This window comes from Apodemus sylvaticus, chromosome 2, assembly GCF_947179515.1.
Source record: "Apodemus sylvaticus chromosome 2, mApoSyl1.1, whole genome shotgun sequence".
In the NCBI taxonomy this organism is placed as follows: Eukaryota; Metazoa; Chordata; class Mammalia; order Rodentia; family Muridae; genus Apodemus; species Apodemus sylvaticus.
Window position 1 is genome coordinate 158,444,189 of NC_067473.1, and position 19,652 is coordinate 158,463,840.

At 42.4% G+C, this 19,652-nt stretch overlaps 1 protein-coding gene and 1 pseudogene across 1 annotated transcript; both read left to right on the forward strand.

Annotated features, from left to right (window-relative positions):
• The first annotated feature begins 1,026 nt into the window (after positions 1-1,026).
• LOC127678101 (igE-binding protein-like) lies at positions 1,027-2,165 on the forward strand (annotated as a pseudogene).
• LOC127678102 (endogenous retrovirus group K member 7 Pro protein-like) lies at positions 2,165-2,911 on the forward strand. Its single transcript, XM_052172905.1, has one exon. The coding sequence runs from the start codon at positions 2,165-2,167 to the stop codon at positions 2,909-2,911; it is 747 nt and encodes a 248-aa protein (XP_052028865.1).
• Positions 2,912-19,652: the final 16,741 nt, after the last annotated feature.

Consider the following 19,652-nt stretch of genomic DNA (forward strand, 5'->3'; position numbering starts at 1 on the left):
CTCAGCACCAGCGGAGACCCCTTGAATTCAAGGAGGATTCAGAACTGCAGGTAAGGACGTTCAGAGAGGTATGTCTTTTCCGGACTTTGGCTTGAGCCTTTCTCTGCCTGAGGAAGGTAGCATTGAGGCCTTGGTTATTGTTCTAGGAGCACTTATACTTTTTGTTGTGGTAACATTTTGTGTCCATCAAGGTTGGTGTTAAGTGCAGTAAGACCGACGTAGATAAGTGGCAGCAACTGGGTCTGCATCTCAGTCTCCTTTAGATAAAGGAGCCGCCCGCCCGCCATTTTTACTTTCGCTTTCCTTGCACTGGTAAGGCGGACGTAGATAAGCCGCAGGCGCCCCCCTTTTTTTGTCATCATGGGCTCCTCTCAGTCGATTGTTATCGCTATGGAAGCCATGTTGAAACAGCGAGATATAAAGATTGCCAACCAAACGCTCAGAAACTTTGTAAAGGAGGTGGATCGGGTGGCTCCTTGGTATGCCTGCTCGGCTCACTAACTTTGGCCTCTTGGAACAAGCTGGGTAGGGACCTCGTTAGACGAATGGAGGACGGGGACTTGAGGCAAGGGACAACGGCTATTTGGAAACTTATCAAATACTGTTTAGAGGATAAAACCTGCCGAACTGTTGTGGTGGAAGGCCGAAGTGTTCTTGAGGAAGTCCAGGATAGCATGTCAGAAACTGAACGCAGTGAGAGACTAGGTGCACGAAGGAAGAAACGGGCCCAGAATAAGGAAAACGGCCCTCCCAGAAAGTCTGCTGACAAGGGAGCATATTCTAAGGAACCTAGAGACTCTACCTGTGGAGAAACCGGACCAGGGGACTAATTTATACCCCGTCCGAGAGATGAAGGCTCTGTAATTAAGTAGTTCAGACAGCCCCGGAAGCTCAGAGGATGAGAGCCTCGACCCAGAGGAGGAGGCTGAGCTAGACAGGGAAGCGGCAGAATATGAAGAGGAGAGATATCATCTAGATGATCACTTACAGGGCAATAAGAGACAACAAAAACATTCACATCATGTGATGGTCGCCTCACAGGCGGTCCCTTCGGCACCCCCTCTGTATGAGGTCCGCCGAGGATCCTTCTCCCTCCTACCTGATAAGGTGAGAAGGAAGCTATGCTTGGCCTTCCCTGTTTTTGAGGACCTAGAAGACAGGCGAGTATACGCGCCCGTGGAATATAATCAGATAAAAGAACTAGCAGAATCAGTCAGGAAGTATGGCGTTTCCACGAATTTTACATTAGCACAGTTGGATAGGTTGGTAAGAGATTCTATGACACCTGCTGATTGGCAGACAGTGGCCAAAGCCACGCTTAGCAGCATGGGCCAATACATGGAATGGAAAGCCCTCTGGCACGAAGCAGCTCAAAAGCAACCTAGAGCCAATGCTGCATCTTTAACACCAGAACAACAGGAGTGGACTTTTGACATGCTGACAGGGCAGGAAATTAGACCAACCAGACTAATTTCCCCTGGGGGCCATATCAGCAAGTTTTAGGTACTGCCATCAGGGCCTGGAAGGCACTCTCTAGGAGGGGAGAAGGGAGCAACAAATTAACAAAGATTATACAGGGGACTCAGGAGCCTTTTTCTGACTTCGTGGCTAGGATGACAGAAGTGGCAGGATGCATTTTGGGGGACTCTGAGACAGCCATGCCTTTTATTGAGCAGCTCATTTTTGAACAAGCCACTCAGGAGTGCCACGCAGCTATTGCCCTGAGGAAGAACAAAGGGCTACAGGATTGGCTTAGAATCTGCAGAGAATTAGGAGGCCCCCTTACCAATGCAGGGCTAGCGGCTGCCATTTTGCAATCCCAGAGGTGCCCCCCTAAGGGGCCCGACAAATGGGTTTGCTTTAACTGCGGGAAGCCGGAACACATGAAAAGAGATTGCCAAAATCAAAGGGCTTCCCCTGCTCTCTGTACCCGCTGCGGCAAGGGCTATCATAAGGCGGACCTGTGTCGCTCGGTCAGGGATCTGAGAGGTAATATCCTCCCTCCTAGAGAGACCCCCACAAATGAGGATCCAAAAAACGGGGCAGCGGGCCCATGGTCCCAGGGCCCACAAAGATATGGGAACCGGTTTATCAAAGCCCCGGAGAGAGCCCCCTCGGGGATGGCGCAAGAATGGACTTGCGCGCCTCCTCCAACTTCTTATTGATGCCTCAAATGGGAGTACAGTCCATACCTGTTCAATTGCCTACACTGCTGCCTCAAGGGACTGTAGGGCTCCTTCTGGGCCAGGGGTCACTTACTCTGCAGGGACTGATTGTTCATCCTGGCATAATTGATAATCAACATACCCAAGAGATTCAGGTCTTGTGCTCTAGCCCCAAAGGTATATTTTCCATAAGTAAAGGGGGTAGGGTAGCTCAACTGCTGCTCCTTCCAAGTGCCCACCAAGAACCCAGGAGCAAGCAGATGGGATGTTCATGTCAGGACGCAACCTATTTGGTTGTTAGCTTACAAGATAGACCGAAGCTGCTCCTACAAGTTAATGGCAAAAGTTTTGAAGGCATTCTAGACACCGGGGCGGATAAGAGCATCATCTCTTCCTACTGGTGGCCACAGTCTTGGCCAATCACTGAAGCCTCCCATTCATTACAGGGGCTGGGCTACAGTGCCCATCCAACAATCAGCTCTTCCGCCCTCACTTGGAAACCAGTAGAGGGGCAAGAAGGCAGATTCACTCCCTATGTTCTCCCACTACCCGTCAACTTATGGGGACGGGATGTCATGCATGACGTTGGACTCACTCTGTCCAACGAATATTCACCACAAGCAGTCCAAATCAAGGAAAGAATAAGGTATAAAAGAGGAAAAGGGCTGGGGCGACATGAACGAGGATGTGTTGAACCTTTAACACCCAAGCTGAACCAAGGTAGACAGGGCTTGGTTTTTTCCTAAGCACCACTGGGGCAGTACGACCCATACCATGGAAAATGGAGGCCCCAGTGTGGGTTCCTCAGTGGCCTTTGACCTCCGAGAAATTGGATGCGGTGACTGATCTGGTCACCGAGCAGCTGGCTTTGGGACACATAGAGCCATCAACCTCCCCCTGGAAGACCCCAATTTTTGTAATAAAAAAGAAATCTGGAAAATGGAGGTTATTACATGATTTAAGAGCCATTAATAAGCATATGCACCCCCTTGGGGCAGTGCAACGGGGGCTTCCGGTCCTCTCCGCACTGCCTAGGGATTGGAACCTAATCATAATAGATATAAAGGATTGCTTCTTCTCAATCCCTCTACATGCCTCTGATAGACAGCGCTTTGCGTTCACTGTCCCTTCAATTAATCATATGGAGCCAGATAAAAGATTTCAATGGAGAGTGTTACCCCAGGGGATGGCCAACAGTACCACTATATGCCAGCTGTATGTGCAAGAAGCCTTACAGCCTGTTAGGGAGAAGTTCCCTGCGATAATCATAATTCATTACATGGATGATGTGCTCATGTGCCACAGGGAACAGGAGACCCTCAAAAAAGCTTATCCTCTGTTGGTAAGAGCTCTGCAGCTTTGGGGCCTTCAAATTGCTACCGAAAAGGTTCAGTTCTCCGATACGGGCCAGTTTCTTGGCACTGTTATTCTCCCCGACCGGATTCGCCCGCAAAAAATAAAAATTTATAGAAAGAACTTATGTACCCTGAATGATTTCCAAAAACTGCTAGGAGATATTAATTGGCTTTGTCCATTTCTCAGAATTCCTACAACAGACTTAAAACCTCTTTTTGACATTCTAGAAGGGGACGCCCATATTGCTTCCCCTTGATCCTTGACGCCTGCTGTGGAAGCAGGACTCCTCCTAGTGGAAGAGGTTATAGAGAAAGCAGTTGCATCGCATTAACAGCTCCCAACCTTTTTCTCTTTGTGTATTCAAACCAAGAAAACTGCCCACTGCGGTTCTATGGCAGGATGGGCCCCTGTTATGGGTCCACCCGAATGCCTCCCCCTAGAGGATCAATGACTGGTACCCCGCGGCTATAGCTCAACTAGCCCTTAAAGGCTTGAAGCTGGCAGTAGAACATTTTGGCAGGCACCCTACATCTGTCCTGGTCCCCTACAATTCCTCTCAGGTGCAAACATTGGCAGCCACCTCAAATGATTGGGCCATACTGGTTACTACCTTCTTGGGGAGGATTGATAATCACTATCCAAAACATCCTCTGCTGCAATTTGCAGCCCTTCATCCTGTGATCTTCCCCCGAGTTACATCGCCTACTCCATTAAGGGAGGGACTAATGGTATACACAGATGGCTCCAAGAGTGGAAAAGGAGCGTATGTCGTGGCCTCTAAGGTGTTCTCACGACAATATGCAGAATCCTCCCCTCAAATGGTGGAATGCTTAGTGGTATTGGAGGTCCTTCAAAGGTTCCTAGGTCCTCTTAATATCATCTCTGATTCATCCTATGTGGTTAATGCAGTCGCTATGCTTGAGATGGCTGGTATTATAAAGCCCACCAGCAGAGTGGCAGCCCTCTTTCAAAAAATACAGGATTGCTTATTAAAGAGGAGTGCACCCTTTTATATTGCACACATCAGGGCTCATTCAGGGCTTCCTGGACCGATGGCCCTGGGCAACGACCTAGCCGATAAGGCCACCAGGTTGGCTGCCATGGCCCTTGCTTCCCCTCTACAAGCTACAAAGGAGTTTCATGATAATTTTCACGTCACCTCAGAAACATTGTGCAGACGCTTCTCACTAACTAGAAAGGAATCCCGTGACATTGTCACTCAATGTCAAAACTGCTGCCAGTTCCTCCCTGCTCATCATACGGGTGTGAACCCCAGAGGGATCTCTCCTCTGCAAGTGTGGCAGATGGATGTCACACATATTCCTTAATTTGGAAAGCTACAATATGTTCATGTGTTCATAGACACATGTTCTGGTGTCCTCCATGCTTCGCCACTCACGGGAGAAAAAACCTCCCAAGTCATTCAACATTGCCTCGAGGCATGGAGCGCCTGGGGGAAACCTAAATGTTTGAAAACTGATAATGGGCCTGCTTATACCTCTCAAAAGTTTAAACAATTCTGCTCACAAATGCAGGTTATCCATATCACAGGTCTGCCTTATAACCCTCAAGGACAAGGAATCATCGAGCGAGCCCACCGCATGCTCAAATCCTATTTAATAAAACAAAAAGGGGGAATAGCGAAGGACTTACCCCCTATACCAAGGGTTGCTTACCCCCTATACCAAACGGTAGCACTCTTTACTCTGAATTTTTTAAATTTGGACGAGCATGACCAGACTGCAGCAGATCGACATTGCTCAGAACCACAACGGCCTAAGGAGCTTGTAAAGTGGAAGGATGTGGTAACCAATGAATGGAAAGGCCCGGATCCTATTCTAATAAGATCCAGGGGAGCTGTTTGTTTTTTTTTCCACGGACTGAAGAGAATCCTTTTTGGGTCCCCGAAAGGCTTATTCGAATCATATTGGACCAAGGAAAAAATACAACCCGGCCAGTCGATAAAGATGAACAAGCCACTTCTGCTGATGATCTGACGATCGGAGTTGGGTTTGCTCAAGGAGAACCACGCTGGGGGATCATGTCAACATTCCCGCTACCCATGCTGGTGATGTATAATGCCCAAGTTTATCCCAGGTTTTTTGCAACCAACAAAAATCTGGGTCTCGTCTATCTGCCCAAGGATGAATAGATTGAGGAATTAAAGGAAAATAGAACTATATCCCTTAAAGGAAGTCTATGTTTTCTAATGGAAGGAAATAATTTTAGCAGCCCTTGTATTATAGTAGGAAATCTCTCCTCAGCATGGCTGAAAGAAGCCACTGTCGGTGGTACAGCTTTTAACATTGTTGAAAATGCCACATGGGCCATTGAAAGCCTGTTTTCCTTTTCTCCAAACATAGGAAGGGGACCGAATTTTACTGTCATGGATCCCAACCAAACTAATGCAAATCCTTTTGATCAATGGTTGCTCTGTGGAGTTAATGGAAGCTGTACGGACCTCTCACCCCTGGCTATGTTAAAAGGAGGCAGGGGAGAGTTGGAGCAGTTAGAATTTGATTGGAAAGGAACGTTGGGCAACCAGCTTTCATCAGGACAGAGTTCAGGATCAGGTCACTGGACCACCACCGATATTAAATATAAGACCTTTGCCCATGAGGATTATGTTGCCACCCCTGTCTGTGTCTCGCCGCCATTCATATGGATTTTTAGCAACAAAAGCCATGTAGATACTGAATTGAGCTGTGGAGAAGGGGATTGCTATTACACCCTATGCTGGGATGCTGAGAAGTTCCCCATTGCAGTGGTGACCTGAATGCCACGCTTTGTGCCTGTTCCAGTGGAAGCCCCTAATAGCATGTCATTGTTTAGACAAAAAAGAAATTTTGGGATCTCAGCCATTGTTGTGGCTATAATCGCCACCACTGCAGTTGCAGCATCAGTTATGGCCTCTGCCCTCACTCTGTCCAGTTCAGTGCAGGCTGCACAAAGCATCAATGATCTGTCCGCCACAGTATCTTTGGCAATTGATAAGCAGACCTCCGCTAATACCCAAATACAAGGAGGCCTCATGTTGGTCAATCAACGCATTGATCTGGTGCAAGAGCAATTGGATATCTTATGGCAAATGGCACAGTTACAGTGTGAACAGAAACTCCCTGGCCTGTGTATCACTTCTATCCCATATGAAAATTTTACTAGAGTAGCTAATTTGTCTAAGAATCTTTTTCAGTTCATTTTGAAGAATTGGACTTCTGAGTTTGAGCAGACGCTTCGCGAATTAAGGACGGCCGTGCTCCAGATCAACTCCACACGTCTTGATCTCTCATTCACCAAGGAGCTGTCATCTTGGATCTCTTCGGCCGTCTCCTATTTCAAAGAATGGGTGGGGGTTGGGTTGTTTGGTATGGCCATCTGCTGTGGACTGGTGTTTCTCCTATGGATGGTCTACAGACTCAGAACCCAAAATAAGTGAGACAAGGTGGTTATTGCTCAGGCGCTTGCAGCCCTGGAACATGGGGCTTCCACTGATGTATAGTTAACTATGCTGAAGCAATAGATCGCTGACAGGACAGCTTTTGCACGCCCGGAACTCAGGTTCATTGCACTGGCAGAGTGTCCAAGACAGCACCCTCTGAGAGACATGTCATTCCGAATAAGGGTTGCCTGCCCAAGTCTCCCTTTCCCAGAAAAACGGCAGAGGACAGGTCGAGAGTATCTCAGGCTCCAGAATAGGCCTAGGGATAACTCCCTCACATGGTCGGATCAATATTTTTTGGCTGGGAGGCACGACCTGTCTCTACCCTCTCTACTGGGAGATCTATTTGCTGCATAATAAAACAAAAAGGGATAGAAGTGGGGAGCCGCCCACTGCTCCTGCAAACTCCATTACAAGATGGTGCTCGCATCCAGTTTGTGCTGAGCAGCAAACAAGTCAGTGTGCATGCCTGAAGTGATTTTCCGTCCTTTGGTCTCTGCCTACCTCCTGACGTAATATGGGCCAATGAGCTGCGACCAGTTAGGAAGTGCCACGTCCTAGGCGGGCCTACCAGCCTATATAAGGGATGGGTTTTCAGACCGTTGGAGTCTCCGCTCTGTAAGCTTATGCTCTCCCTCTCAAAATGCATTAAAGCTTTCTGCAGAAGGATCCTGAGTGTGCCGTGTCGTTTTTGCTGGTGAGACAGTAGCGCGGGACAGCCAGTAAGTTTCCATTACCAGATATTCCTCCCTGAAGCAAGTATTTAATCTCAGGCCCACCTTGAAAAGTCAGGTATGGTTTTCCAGATGCATTTTCCACATGAGAATAAACTGATTAGAATCAGGAATTGTCTCTTTCACTAAGATCTGCTGTGGGAGACATGAAGACATTTGTCTACAGATCAGCAGCCTAATCTCCATTAGAAGGCCAATCTGCACTTCTAGCAACAAGTAGCCACCAAGCCTGCCTCTGCAAAAGTAAAAACAATCCCTTCTACTAGGAATGAGAGCTCCATTTTTCCCCCCGGCCATAGACTAGACATTTTCCCCAGGTCTCAGTCCCCCCTCCCACACACCCCACCACTGCACTCCCATTTCTATACTAATAGAAAGAGGTGAGCATTGTAACACAATTCAAACACCCAATCTGCATATTTTAGATGCAAAGAAGGAGAACAATACCAAAATAAAAGCGTAGCAATAATTATCAATAATGTAATAGTAGAAAATTCCCCAAATCTACAGAGGAGATGTACAATTAAGTAGAAGAGGCTTACAGAAAACAGACAGGACCAAAAAAGAAAAGTGACATGACATACTATAGATAAAATACTTGAAATATAAAATAAAGGGCATTAAAAAGCTATAACAGTTACAAGTAAAGTCACTTATAAAGACATGTCCATCTGAAAAACAACAGAGTATACATTAAGTAGAAACACTTAAAACAGAAGAGTATGGAAGATGAATTCCAAATTCTGAAAGATCACAAATGCCAACCTGAGTATTTTTCATAGTAAAGCTATGCCTTATATTTGAAGGAAAAATACAAACATTCCATGATAAAAATACCCAATAATTTATGAAACCTAAATAGCTCTATACAGGATTCCTGAAGTAAAGCTTAAATCTGATGAAAATGATTAGCATACACAATGGGCCTCCAAAGATAAATGAACATTATCAGGAGAGTTACTAAGAAAAGGTCCAAGAAAACAATACAAAAACAAAAAATGGCAGGAACATAAACTACTATCGACTATTATCACTAAAAGTTAAATGGTCTCAAATTTCCAACGTAAAAAAAATGGAGACTAGCAGGATGGCTTAGAAAACAGAATTTAGTAGGATTGCTTCAAGTTTCTCTCCATTTAGTTTGATGCTGGCTACCGGATTGCTGTATGTTGCTTTTACTATGGTTAGGTATGGGCCTTGAATTCCTGTTCTGTCCAAGACTTTAAGCATGAAAGGTTGCTGACTTTTGTCAAACGCTTTTTCAGCATCCAATGAAATGACCTTTTTTTTTTTTTTGAGTTTTTTTATGAAGCAGATTGCATTGATGGATTTCCATATATTGAACCAACCCTGCATCCCTGGGATGAAGCCCAGTTGATCATGTTGGATGATCGTTTTTATGTGTTCTAGGATTCAGTTGGCAAGAATTTTATTGAGTATTTTTGCATCGATGTTCATAAGGGAAATTTGTCTGAAGTTCTCTTTCTTTTTTTTTTGTTTTTTTTTGTTTTTTTAGCTTTTAAATTTTAATTGGAGCTTAAGAGTTACAGCTTAGGTAACGAAGAAAGGGCCATGGTGCAGGAGGAGATCAGTCAAGGAAAGGGAAATAAATTATAAAATAGTGTTCTAAAGGGAGAAAGCAAAACAAGAGAATGGGAAGGGTTAAATTCCTTCCTTAACCCAGTCCTCCCATTCCCCTCTCTTTTTTTTAACTTTTTTTATTCGATATATTTTTTATTTACATTTTAAATGATTTCCCCTTTTCTAGCCCCCCACTCCCCGAAAGTCCCATAAGCCCCCTTCTCTCCCCCTGTCCTCCCACCCACCCCTTCCCACTTCCCTGTTCTGGTTTTGCCAAATACTGCTTCACTGAGTCTTTCCAGAACAAGGGGCCATTCCTCCTTTCTTCTTGTACCTCATTTGATGTGTGGATTATGTTTTGCGTATTCCAGTTTTCTAGGTTAGTATCCACTTATTAGTGAGTGCATACCATGATTCACCTTTTGAGTCTGGGTTACCTCACTTAGTATGATGTTCTCTAGCTCCATCCATTTGCCTAAGAATTTCATGAATTCATTGCTTCTAATGGCTGAATAGTACTCCATTGTGTAGATATACCACATTTTTTGCATCCACTCTTCTGTTGAGGAATACCTGGGTTCTTTCCCACTTCTGGCACTTATAAATAGGGCTGCTATGAACATAGTATAGCATGTATCCTTTTACATGGTGGGGAATCCTCTGGGTATATGCTCAGGAGTGGTATAGTAGTATCTTCTGGAAGTGAGGTGACCAGTTTCGGAGGAACCACCAGACTGATTTCTTTGTTAGATCTTTGTGTGGTTTTGGTATCAGAGTAATTGTGGCTTCGTAGAAGGAATTGGGTAGTGTTCCTTCTGTTTCTACTTTGTGGAATAGTTTGGAGGCACTCAGGGCTATGAATTTTCCTCTTAGCACTGCTTTCATTGTGTCCCAAAGATTTGGTTATGTTGTGCCTTCATTTTCATTAAATTCTACAAAGTCTCTTATTTCTTTGAGCAGAAACAGCAGCAGCGGCTGGTCCAGAGGAGGGGCTATCAGCAGTAGAACCAAGCTGACATGGTCCAGGCAGACCCTGCGCCCACAACCACTGGCCATCGCTGGCCAGCCGGGCTGCAAGCAACAGAGGATTTACAACGCCTTTCACCACACAGAAGCCACATCAGAACTCTGCCTCCCCCCAGTCAGTTACAAGGCCTCCATATTGGTTCTCGTATGCCAGAGACATCAGACAGACTGAGGTATGCAAATATAACCCAAGACCAACATCGTGGGTGTCTAAGCCCAACGGGCATTGGCCTGCACCCAGGCCCTGGGCTGTTCGAGGGGCCACCGGTGTGCAAACCTGGCCATGATGTTGTTTGCCCGGGCCAGCACATGCGCACACCACCACCATTTTGCCTACGGGAAGCCAGAGAGTCCTAGCAGGCAAAACCAAACCCGCTGACAGGCATAGCCCTAGGCTGACATAGCAGGGGTCTAAGACGGTCAGGCCCTGGACTGTCCCCAGGCCCTGGGCTGCTCGGTGGGCCATCTGTGTGCCGACTAGGCCAGGAGGTTATTAGCCCAGCAGACTCTCCCAGCACTCTCAGGGAGTGCGCGCATGCCTCTATCCTGGCCACCTGACAGACCCAATTAACACTCACAGCTGAGGGGAACTTTGCTTGGACATTGGCCTGCCAGGCTTTTGCCTAGACTCAGGGCCCAAGCAGCTAGGCTAGCCTTGTGTGCACCAACCCGGTTGGGAGTTCCACTGCCCAGCAGAGTGATCAGCACACAGAAAAGGTCCCTGCAGCATACACCCTCAGCACTCCCTGAAGGAGCAAACGGACACCATCTGGTTCACAGACATAATCTGGGGCAAAGAACACTAGGGCTGCAAGGGCACCCAAGAGGAGGACAGCACATCAGCAATCTGCAACAGGGGAAACCCTGCCATCCAGTGTTGCAGAAATAGCCCTAGAGCCTCTCAGGAGGCTGAAACACCAGCCAGAGACAAGACCAACTAGCTCCAGAGAACATGATGCCAAAGGGCAAACGCAGGAACACTACTAACAGAAATCTAGGCAATATGGCAAGCATCTGAACCAAACTCGCCAACATCAGCAAGTCCTGGTTATGCCAACACACCAGAGAAACAAGATTTGGATTTAAAATCACTGTTCATGATGCTGCTTGAAGAACACAAAAAGGACATGAATGAATCTATTAAAGAAATACAGGGGAACATGAATAAGCTAGAAACCCGTATAATGGAAACACAAAAATCACTTAAAGAAATGCAGGAGAATAAGGCCTAAGAGATAGAAGCTAATAAAAAAGAAAGGCAAAAAAAAAAAAAAAAAAAAAAAAAAACTTAAAGAAATGCAGGAGAACTTGAGTCAACAGTCAGAAGTCATGAAAGAGGAAACACAAAAATCTCTTAAAGAATTACAGGAAAACACAAACAAACAAATGATGGAACTGAGCAAAACCATCCTGGATCTAAATACAGAAGTAGAAACAACTAAAAAAATCACAAAGGGAGAAAACTTTGGAGATAGAAAACCTTGAGAAGAAATCGGGGGCCATAGATGCAAATATAAACAACAGAATACAAGAGATGGAAGAAAGAATCTCAGATGCTGAAAATACCATAGAAACCATTGAAGTTCTCGTTCTTTGTTGGATCATTGTGTGGTTTTGGTATCAGTGTAATTGTGGCTTTGTAGTAGGAATTGGGTAGTGTTCCTTCTGTTTCTATTTTGTGGAATAGTTTGAAGAGTATTGATGTTAGGTCTTCTTTGAAGGTCTGATAGAATTCTGACTGAAACCATCTGGTCTTGTGCTTTTTTTGGTTGGAAGACTTTCTATGACCCATTCTAATTTTTTAGGGGTTATGGGACTGTTTAGATTATCTATTTGGTCCTGATTTAATTTTGGTATTTGATATCTGTCTAGGAAATTGTCCATTTTCTCCAGATTCTCCAGTTGTGTTGAGTATAAGCTTTTGTAGTAGGATCTGGTGTTTTTTTTTTTTTTAATTTCCTCAGTTTCTGTTGTTATATCCACCTTTTCATTTCTAATTTTGTTCATTTGGATACTTTCTCTGTGCCCTTTGGTCAGTCTGGCTAAGGGTTTATCTATCTTGTTGATTTTCTCAAAGAACCAGCTCCTGGATTTGTTGATTTTTTTGTATGGTTCTCTTTGTTTCCACTTGATTGATTTCAGTCTTGACTTTGATGATATCCTGCTGCTAGTGTATATTCTCTTCAGTTTCTTTTTGGAGGCACTCAGGGCTATGAGTATTCCTCTTTGCACTGCTTTCATTGTGTCCCTTAAGTTTGGGTATGTTGTTCATTTATTTTCATTATATTCTAAAAAGTATTTGATTTCTTTCCTTATTTCTTCTTTGACCAATTTATCATTGAGTAGAGCATTGTTCAGCTTTCATGTATATGGGCTTTCTGTTATTTTTGTTGCTATTGAAGTCCAGCCTTAATCTGTCATTATCTGATTGAAGCCATGGAATTATTTCAATCTTCTCATATCTGTTGAGGTCTGTAATGTGCCCATTATATGGTCAGTTTTGGAGAAGTTACCATGAGGTGCTCGTAAAAATGCATATAATTTTGATTTACATTGAAATGTTCTGTAAATATCTGTTAAATCCATTTGGTTCATAACTTCTATTAGTTTCACTGTGTCTCTGTTCAGTTTGTATTCCCCTGATCTGACTATTGATGAAAGTTGAGTGTTGAAAGACCCCACAATTATTGTGTGAAGTGCAATATGTTTTGAGTTTTAGTAAAGTTTCTTTAATGATTGTGGGGGACCTTGCATTTGGAGAATAGTTGTTCAGAATTGAGAGTTATTCTTCGCAGATTTCTCCTTTGATTATTATGAAGTGTCCTTCCTTGTCTTTTTTGATGATATTAGATTGAAAGTTGATATTATCCAATATTAGAATGGCTATTCCAACTTGTTGCTTGTGACAATTTGCTTGGAAAGTTGTTTTCCAGCCCTTTACTCTGAGGTAGTATGTCCTGACCTGCAGGACAGTCAACAGGGTTCCTGGAAATACCTATGAAGAAGGCGAGGGGGCAAGAGACAAGAGACGATGGACAGCAAGTCTGATTCTGATCAAGTTGTCAAGTTTTTATTTTACACAAGTCAATATAAAGGGAAGCTTATAAGGTTTGGGAGGGGTAAAGGGGTAACAAGCTCAAGAGGTTGCCTTCATGTGTAAAAGACTGTTTCTCATAATTTCTGGGTAAAGCTTGTTATTGCTGCTGGAATTTTGGCATGATAAAAGAGAGTCATGAGGAGGTGAAGTGGAGGGGTTGCTATAGTAATCAATCCACAGATGGACTTCAAAAGGAGGGGGTTTTGAGATCTATGTAAGAATATTTCCTGGCATGGAGATATAAGTGAGAATGACTCCTGTTATTGAGATCTCCTGGCATTGAAACCAGGGTGGGGATGGCTCCTTGTATGGAGAGTTCTTGACATTGAGATGTAAGTGAGGAAGGCTCCTGGCATCTCTCCCTTCTCTGTATAGTGGAGAGCAGAGGTCAGACAGCCATTGATGGAAAGAAGATGAGGTACCAAGATAATGGGACAGTGCCTGTCTTAGGAATCAACCCAGACATCCATCATCACACTCCTGTTTGGACGTCTCTGCCAGCCTTCAGAAACTCCTGTCTTAGGTGGGAGTGGCCCTGGGGAGTTGCCCGTCATTGCCTAACTGCCCAGCAAGTTAATTGTCATTGATGCCTTCAGGTTGTGGGGCTCCTTCTGAAGTCCCAGCTGGAATGGCTGTGACAAGAATGCTCTCTCTGTTAAGGCACTAGACTGTGCTGTTTGGGCTGTTTTGCCCTGGGGGTTTAGGTAGCCATCTCTCAATCCTCCATAGTCAAATGATGGTAATATACCTGAATAAGCTTGGCTGCCAAGTCATCTACGTGCTTCTTAATTAGGTCAGTGAGGCCTTTAAAAGCCCATGGTCCAAAAAAACATAACAATAACAGACCTACAAAGGGTCCTAGGATACCTGGTAAAAGTGTAGTGAGCCATGGAGAGGTGGAAAACCAATTTTCATACCAACTTTCTTTCAGTTCTTTCTCTCTTAAGTTTTTCTAGTCCTTGTCTGAATCTTTTCATGCTATCTTTTACAACTCTTGTCTTGCTAGCATAAAAATAGTACTCTTCTTTTAAAGCTGTACAAAGTCTACCCTGTTGGATCAAGTCCTCAACTATTGCGGAGGACAACCTCAGCTAGGGAGTCAACAGAGTCTGAGAGATCAATTATTCCCTGCTGAAGGCGTTGGACGTCTTGATTGATGGTGGCACTTAGTTCTGTGTACCTAGAGTTGGAAAGAACAAGGGAAGAAATGACTATCCCTGCTTCCACAGCTCCAAGACCAAGTAGGACAGAGATAATAACAGCAGAGATAGGTTGTCTGTGAGGGCGGCTCAAAGAGGTGGAGTCCCCTGTGGATGTGGATTGATCCCACAAGTGAAAAAATTCTTCAGAGCGATAATAAACTAAAAGAGGAATCATTTTTATAAGAATGCGAAAAGCAGGGCTCTCCCCATTCTTTCCATTTTGAAAAACTGATGTGGAGATGCAAGGTATAAGGTCATCAAGGCACCCCCACCAGTTTCCCCTCTGGGGGGGAGAATAGAATAAATGCCAGGAGGGGAATAATAGGTTTCATTAAACAAGTGAGCGTAAACTGAGGGGACATTTGTTCTACTAGATTTCACACAAAGTCCCAGGTCAGATATTTGAGTTAATGAAAGACCTGGCCAAGCACCCTTTTGCCAGGGGCAGCACTGTGGATCATCAACATGGGAGGGGGGAATCACCAAGAATGGCAATTCATTCATAAAAGGGCGGTTGGGAATGATAGCACAGCCAGCAATCTTCAACAAGTTCAGGGGAAGTTTAATTTAAGGTGAGAAAAGTCTGATTAAGTAAAGAAAGTACAGGATGTTTAGTGGGATCTGGCTATATAAGCTGATGGCTTAGCTGGTTGCTGGAGGGGAAATACAAAAGGTAGTAAGGTGCCTTTAAGAGAAGGAGCACGGATGGTGCCTTGGTCAATTCCTTTAGGAGGAACAGGACAAGGTGCCTACACAGGATTAGGTCCCATTGGGACTGGCTGGGCATGATATAAAGGCTCTTTAATGACTTTAATAGAGAAAATAATACCTGCATCAAAGCCAAGTACATAGAGGCAAAGATCCCACTCATAGCATATTTGCCAATGTAGATTGGGAGATTTTGCATAGATGGTAAACTTAATTTGTAAAGGTGTGCACCATCCCTTTGTAGAGGGATTGGAGACTTTGCAGGACTCATTGTCTGTGAGAAATCTAGCTGGGTGTGTAACATTGTGTTTTACTTAGATGTGATGCCACAAAAAGAAGTCCAGAGGCTCTCCCAAGGGTCCCAAACAACCAAAGTAAATCGTGTGGATGTCTTAAAGAAAACAAAAGGCAGACCACATTCTCTCTGGTCTACACTTGAAATCTGTAAAATTTAAATATGTGGCCTTTTGACACCCTGAAGGGGGGCAATCAGCAGTAGCCAATATCTCCCCTTTAATCTGTATGTTATTTGTCCAATTTTTAACTGAATTAAATGCCATGCAAAGAGGGTTGTTGAGTCTGTAGAGATCCGTGGTGGTGTCAGCCCTAGTAGGAGGCATCCAAAGGTGTTGAGGATTGTGGCCATTTTCAATAATTATAATCAGCATCATTCTTTGTCTCAGCATTAGCATACTCTGGCAGCTAGACTGTTCCTTTGGCATCCTGCAGAAAAAAACACAATATGCCCTCTTCTCCACACCCATCGAGTTCCCTGGCATTAAAATTTCAAAAAATTTTTTGTGATATAGAGATGTGATTTTCCCCTCTTTTATTTATAAAAATATTGTTGTAAAGTTTTATGGGCCTGTTCCACAATATTAGGTTTTGAGAATTATGAGGACTCTCCGTAATATGACTAAGATCAAATTGTTAATAAAACACCTCAAATGACTGACTATAATAATGACGATAATAATCAGTTATAATATTTGTTTTAATCTGATTTGGAACATTCAGTAATGAAAAATAACATATGTAATGACTATTTTTATTTTATTTTTTGTTTCTTATGTTAAAACAGTTATAACTAGAAAGATTGAAAAGCTGTTAATAGTTATATGCATATTTTTAATTAACCTTTTTAAATTGTATTTGTAAAAATGATTGTAAAATTTATGAATTAGTAGAATTTAGAAAAGAAACAATTTTAAGCAATTGTAAGCCATTATATATATGAAAATTTTGATTTTTAACATTTTAAAAAGAGCAGCTACAGCACCCAATTCAATTATCTGTGCTGAAGCAAGGGGACACTCAAAAGAATAAACATGTGATCTAATTATATGAGCTTTACTCCCACAGTAGATGCTTTTTTTATAGGATGCATGTATAAATCTATAAAAAAATATAAAAACATGCATGGAGGCAAATTTTTAACAATTTATCTTTTAGATAACAATTATTAATCTTGTCAAAAAAGGCTTGTCATGTAATAAATTAACCATTTACAATAACTAATTTAACTGCTACTTGAAACAAGGAACAAATGTTTCATCAGGCTCTTAAAACATTCCTTTTAAAAATATTTTGATATTATTTTGCAATACGTTATTATTACACCAAATTGTTATTGGAGATGTTAAAACTTTATTTGGAGAGATTTTACATTAATGTTCTCTTTGTCAAGGAATGGAAGTGTATCATAAACTGTTGACAAATACTTACAGTAGCTTTCTCCAAGTTATGTCTCTCAATATTTATTTTGCATCCATCTTGAGAACATCAGAGGCTTAAATCCTATTATGGCAAGCTTAAAGCAGCTTCTTAGCCAAAAAAAAATTATCTTAACACCTTTTGAAAATCATTTTCTTAAAAATTTTAAAAACCCATTGTTAACAGCAAGCCATTTCTTGAGGAGAACTTTCTAATTAAATTATTTTATTGTTTTTTAAAGTTAGCTTATGCTCTTTTAAAGTTAGAAGTAAATGCTTTTATAATTATCAGGATCCACAAAGCAAAAAAAAAAAAAAAACAAAAACAAAAAAACAAAAAACAAAAACAAACAAACCTTTAAACATATAATAGTTTTGTATGTATAAAGGCAGGCCAAATTTTAATGCCTTCATAATTTCTACATTGCCTTATTAGCCTTTACCAGATCTAAGTTTTAACTGTAATTTGAATCACATCTTTATGAATCTGTCAAAAATGTTCTCTTGGCCAGAAACTCTCTAGGTGAGGACTGCAAGAAGAAAGCTGTATCTCTCAAGCCTCTGCTGAGGCAACTCTGAGCTTTGCATTAACTCAGATGTAAATCTTCTGATCTACTATCTCTAAGGGTAGACCTATACCCACTGTTTCTGCAAGGAGTATCCTATAACCAGACCACATTGTATGAAGGTCAAATAACAAAAGGAACCTGTAATATCAAAGCATAACTACAATTTTTGAAAGGAAAACTCAGTTTTAAACAATCTTTTCTCCTTAAAATTAATGGCAAACTCATTACTTTCACACTGGAAAATTTGTCCATCATCTTGTCTGCTTGAATGTATGACAGTGTAACTTATCGAAGAGACATTATTTTAAATGTTATTTTTTATAAGTCTAATTTTTAGGATAAGAACCACATAAAACGTTATGCCAATTTAGAATTATCTTAGAGGTCTTTTTTTCTTGGGTTGTGTCATGTCACATGCTGCTTAAAATAGCTCTAAACCTGAATTATCAGTTTGAAACTTACCTTTTATATTTTTTTAAATCGTGTCCAATAACTTACGAACCAATATTATATAGTCAAGACATGTAAAACATTTATACCTTTAAGAACATTTAGAAATAAAGATGAAGCGATTGCACGAATCTCACAAATTTAACCAAATACATTTTTCCCCAAGGGAGAAAAGCATTTTTGAACCCAATACTCACCATTCTAGAAAATTTTTTTAGGAGAAATATCTGTTAGTCCATTTATCCCAGAACTGCTGTCCCTTTAAGAAGCAGTTTTTTCTCCAGCTGTGTTTGACTCCTAGTTAAGAATGTTAGGCACCTTAAATCAGCCCCATCTGTGTAAACTGCAACTGGCAGGACTGCCAGCAGATAACATTTTTTTCTTTTCAACATAATAAATAAAAACAACAATCACTCAGCCAATTAAAACAACAGGCAACTATAAATTGACACACATATGGACAGGTTTTGGTCCACCAAAGATGGACAACAGACAGAGAGGGAATGTGATGTCCCAAAGAGATCCAAATATTTTAACCAGAACTAAGAATATCTCCAGTAGGATTCAGAGAGGAAACAGAACTTCTCCCCTTTTCCTCTCCTATCCAGGAGAGTTTTGAAATAGCTTTTAACCATTTTTTCTTTTTTTTGATACCAAGTCCTATACATGGAAAAACTGCTTTCCTGAAACCTGTATTTTCTCTTGTTTAGGGTTTAACTCCTTATCTTCTCTTTTCTTCTGAGAATTCTGCCAGAGAAGGGAGGGGAGGCACAGTGGCATCCACTGATTGGTACTGATATTTGCTCCCCAGTGACCTGCTTTTTCAACCACTGTTGGGTTCATAAAAGAGAAAGGTTTAGAGAATGTGAGGAAGGGGTTGCCTAGGCGGACACACACAGACATGGTATAGAATAACAATGGATAAATTCCACCGGTGTGAGCCAGCCTTCGGTGGAAGAGTTTAAGTGGCGAAGTGAAGGGAGCAGTCTGCCCATATTCTGTGACTGTGGACTTTAATTTTTCTAAAATTTTAAAATCAAGGGGCCGGTTTTGGCTCTGGCTTTTTCTAGGTATTTGTCTTTGAAATAAATCCTGAAGTTAGAGTGACCATTTGTCCCTCCACGTCTCATAGCTCCTTTAAAAGGGCTACTTGCTCCCTGCAGCTATCATTTGTTGATGAGAAGAAATTTTTTCAGTGGCTCTCCTGCTGGCAGCTTTCTCCTCCAAGTTGGCTTCCCCTGGGGCAATAGAGTGTCAGCACCTGAATTATGACTAGATTTGAGAGTTTGTAAAGAAGGATAGATTTTGGTCTTTTTGAGAAATTAGTGAAAAGAGTAGACATTGACAAAGACCATCTTAAATGTCCCTCCTCCATATCTATCAGAGTTTGGAGGGATAAGAAAGCACAGAAACAGTGTCTGGAGAAGCGGTTTTCAGAGAACTAGATCCTGGAAGCAGGAAGAATTCTGAATAATGTCATTAATCAGAGACCAGTAGTTAAAGACAGTAACTGGAACTTTATTCCAGGACCAAAAGTTGCATCATAATCTCCAAAACAATTACTTACTCTAGCCCATGTTTTCTTATGTATGGTTCCTTCCTCTGAGAACCAG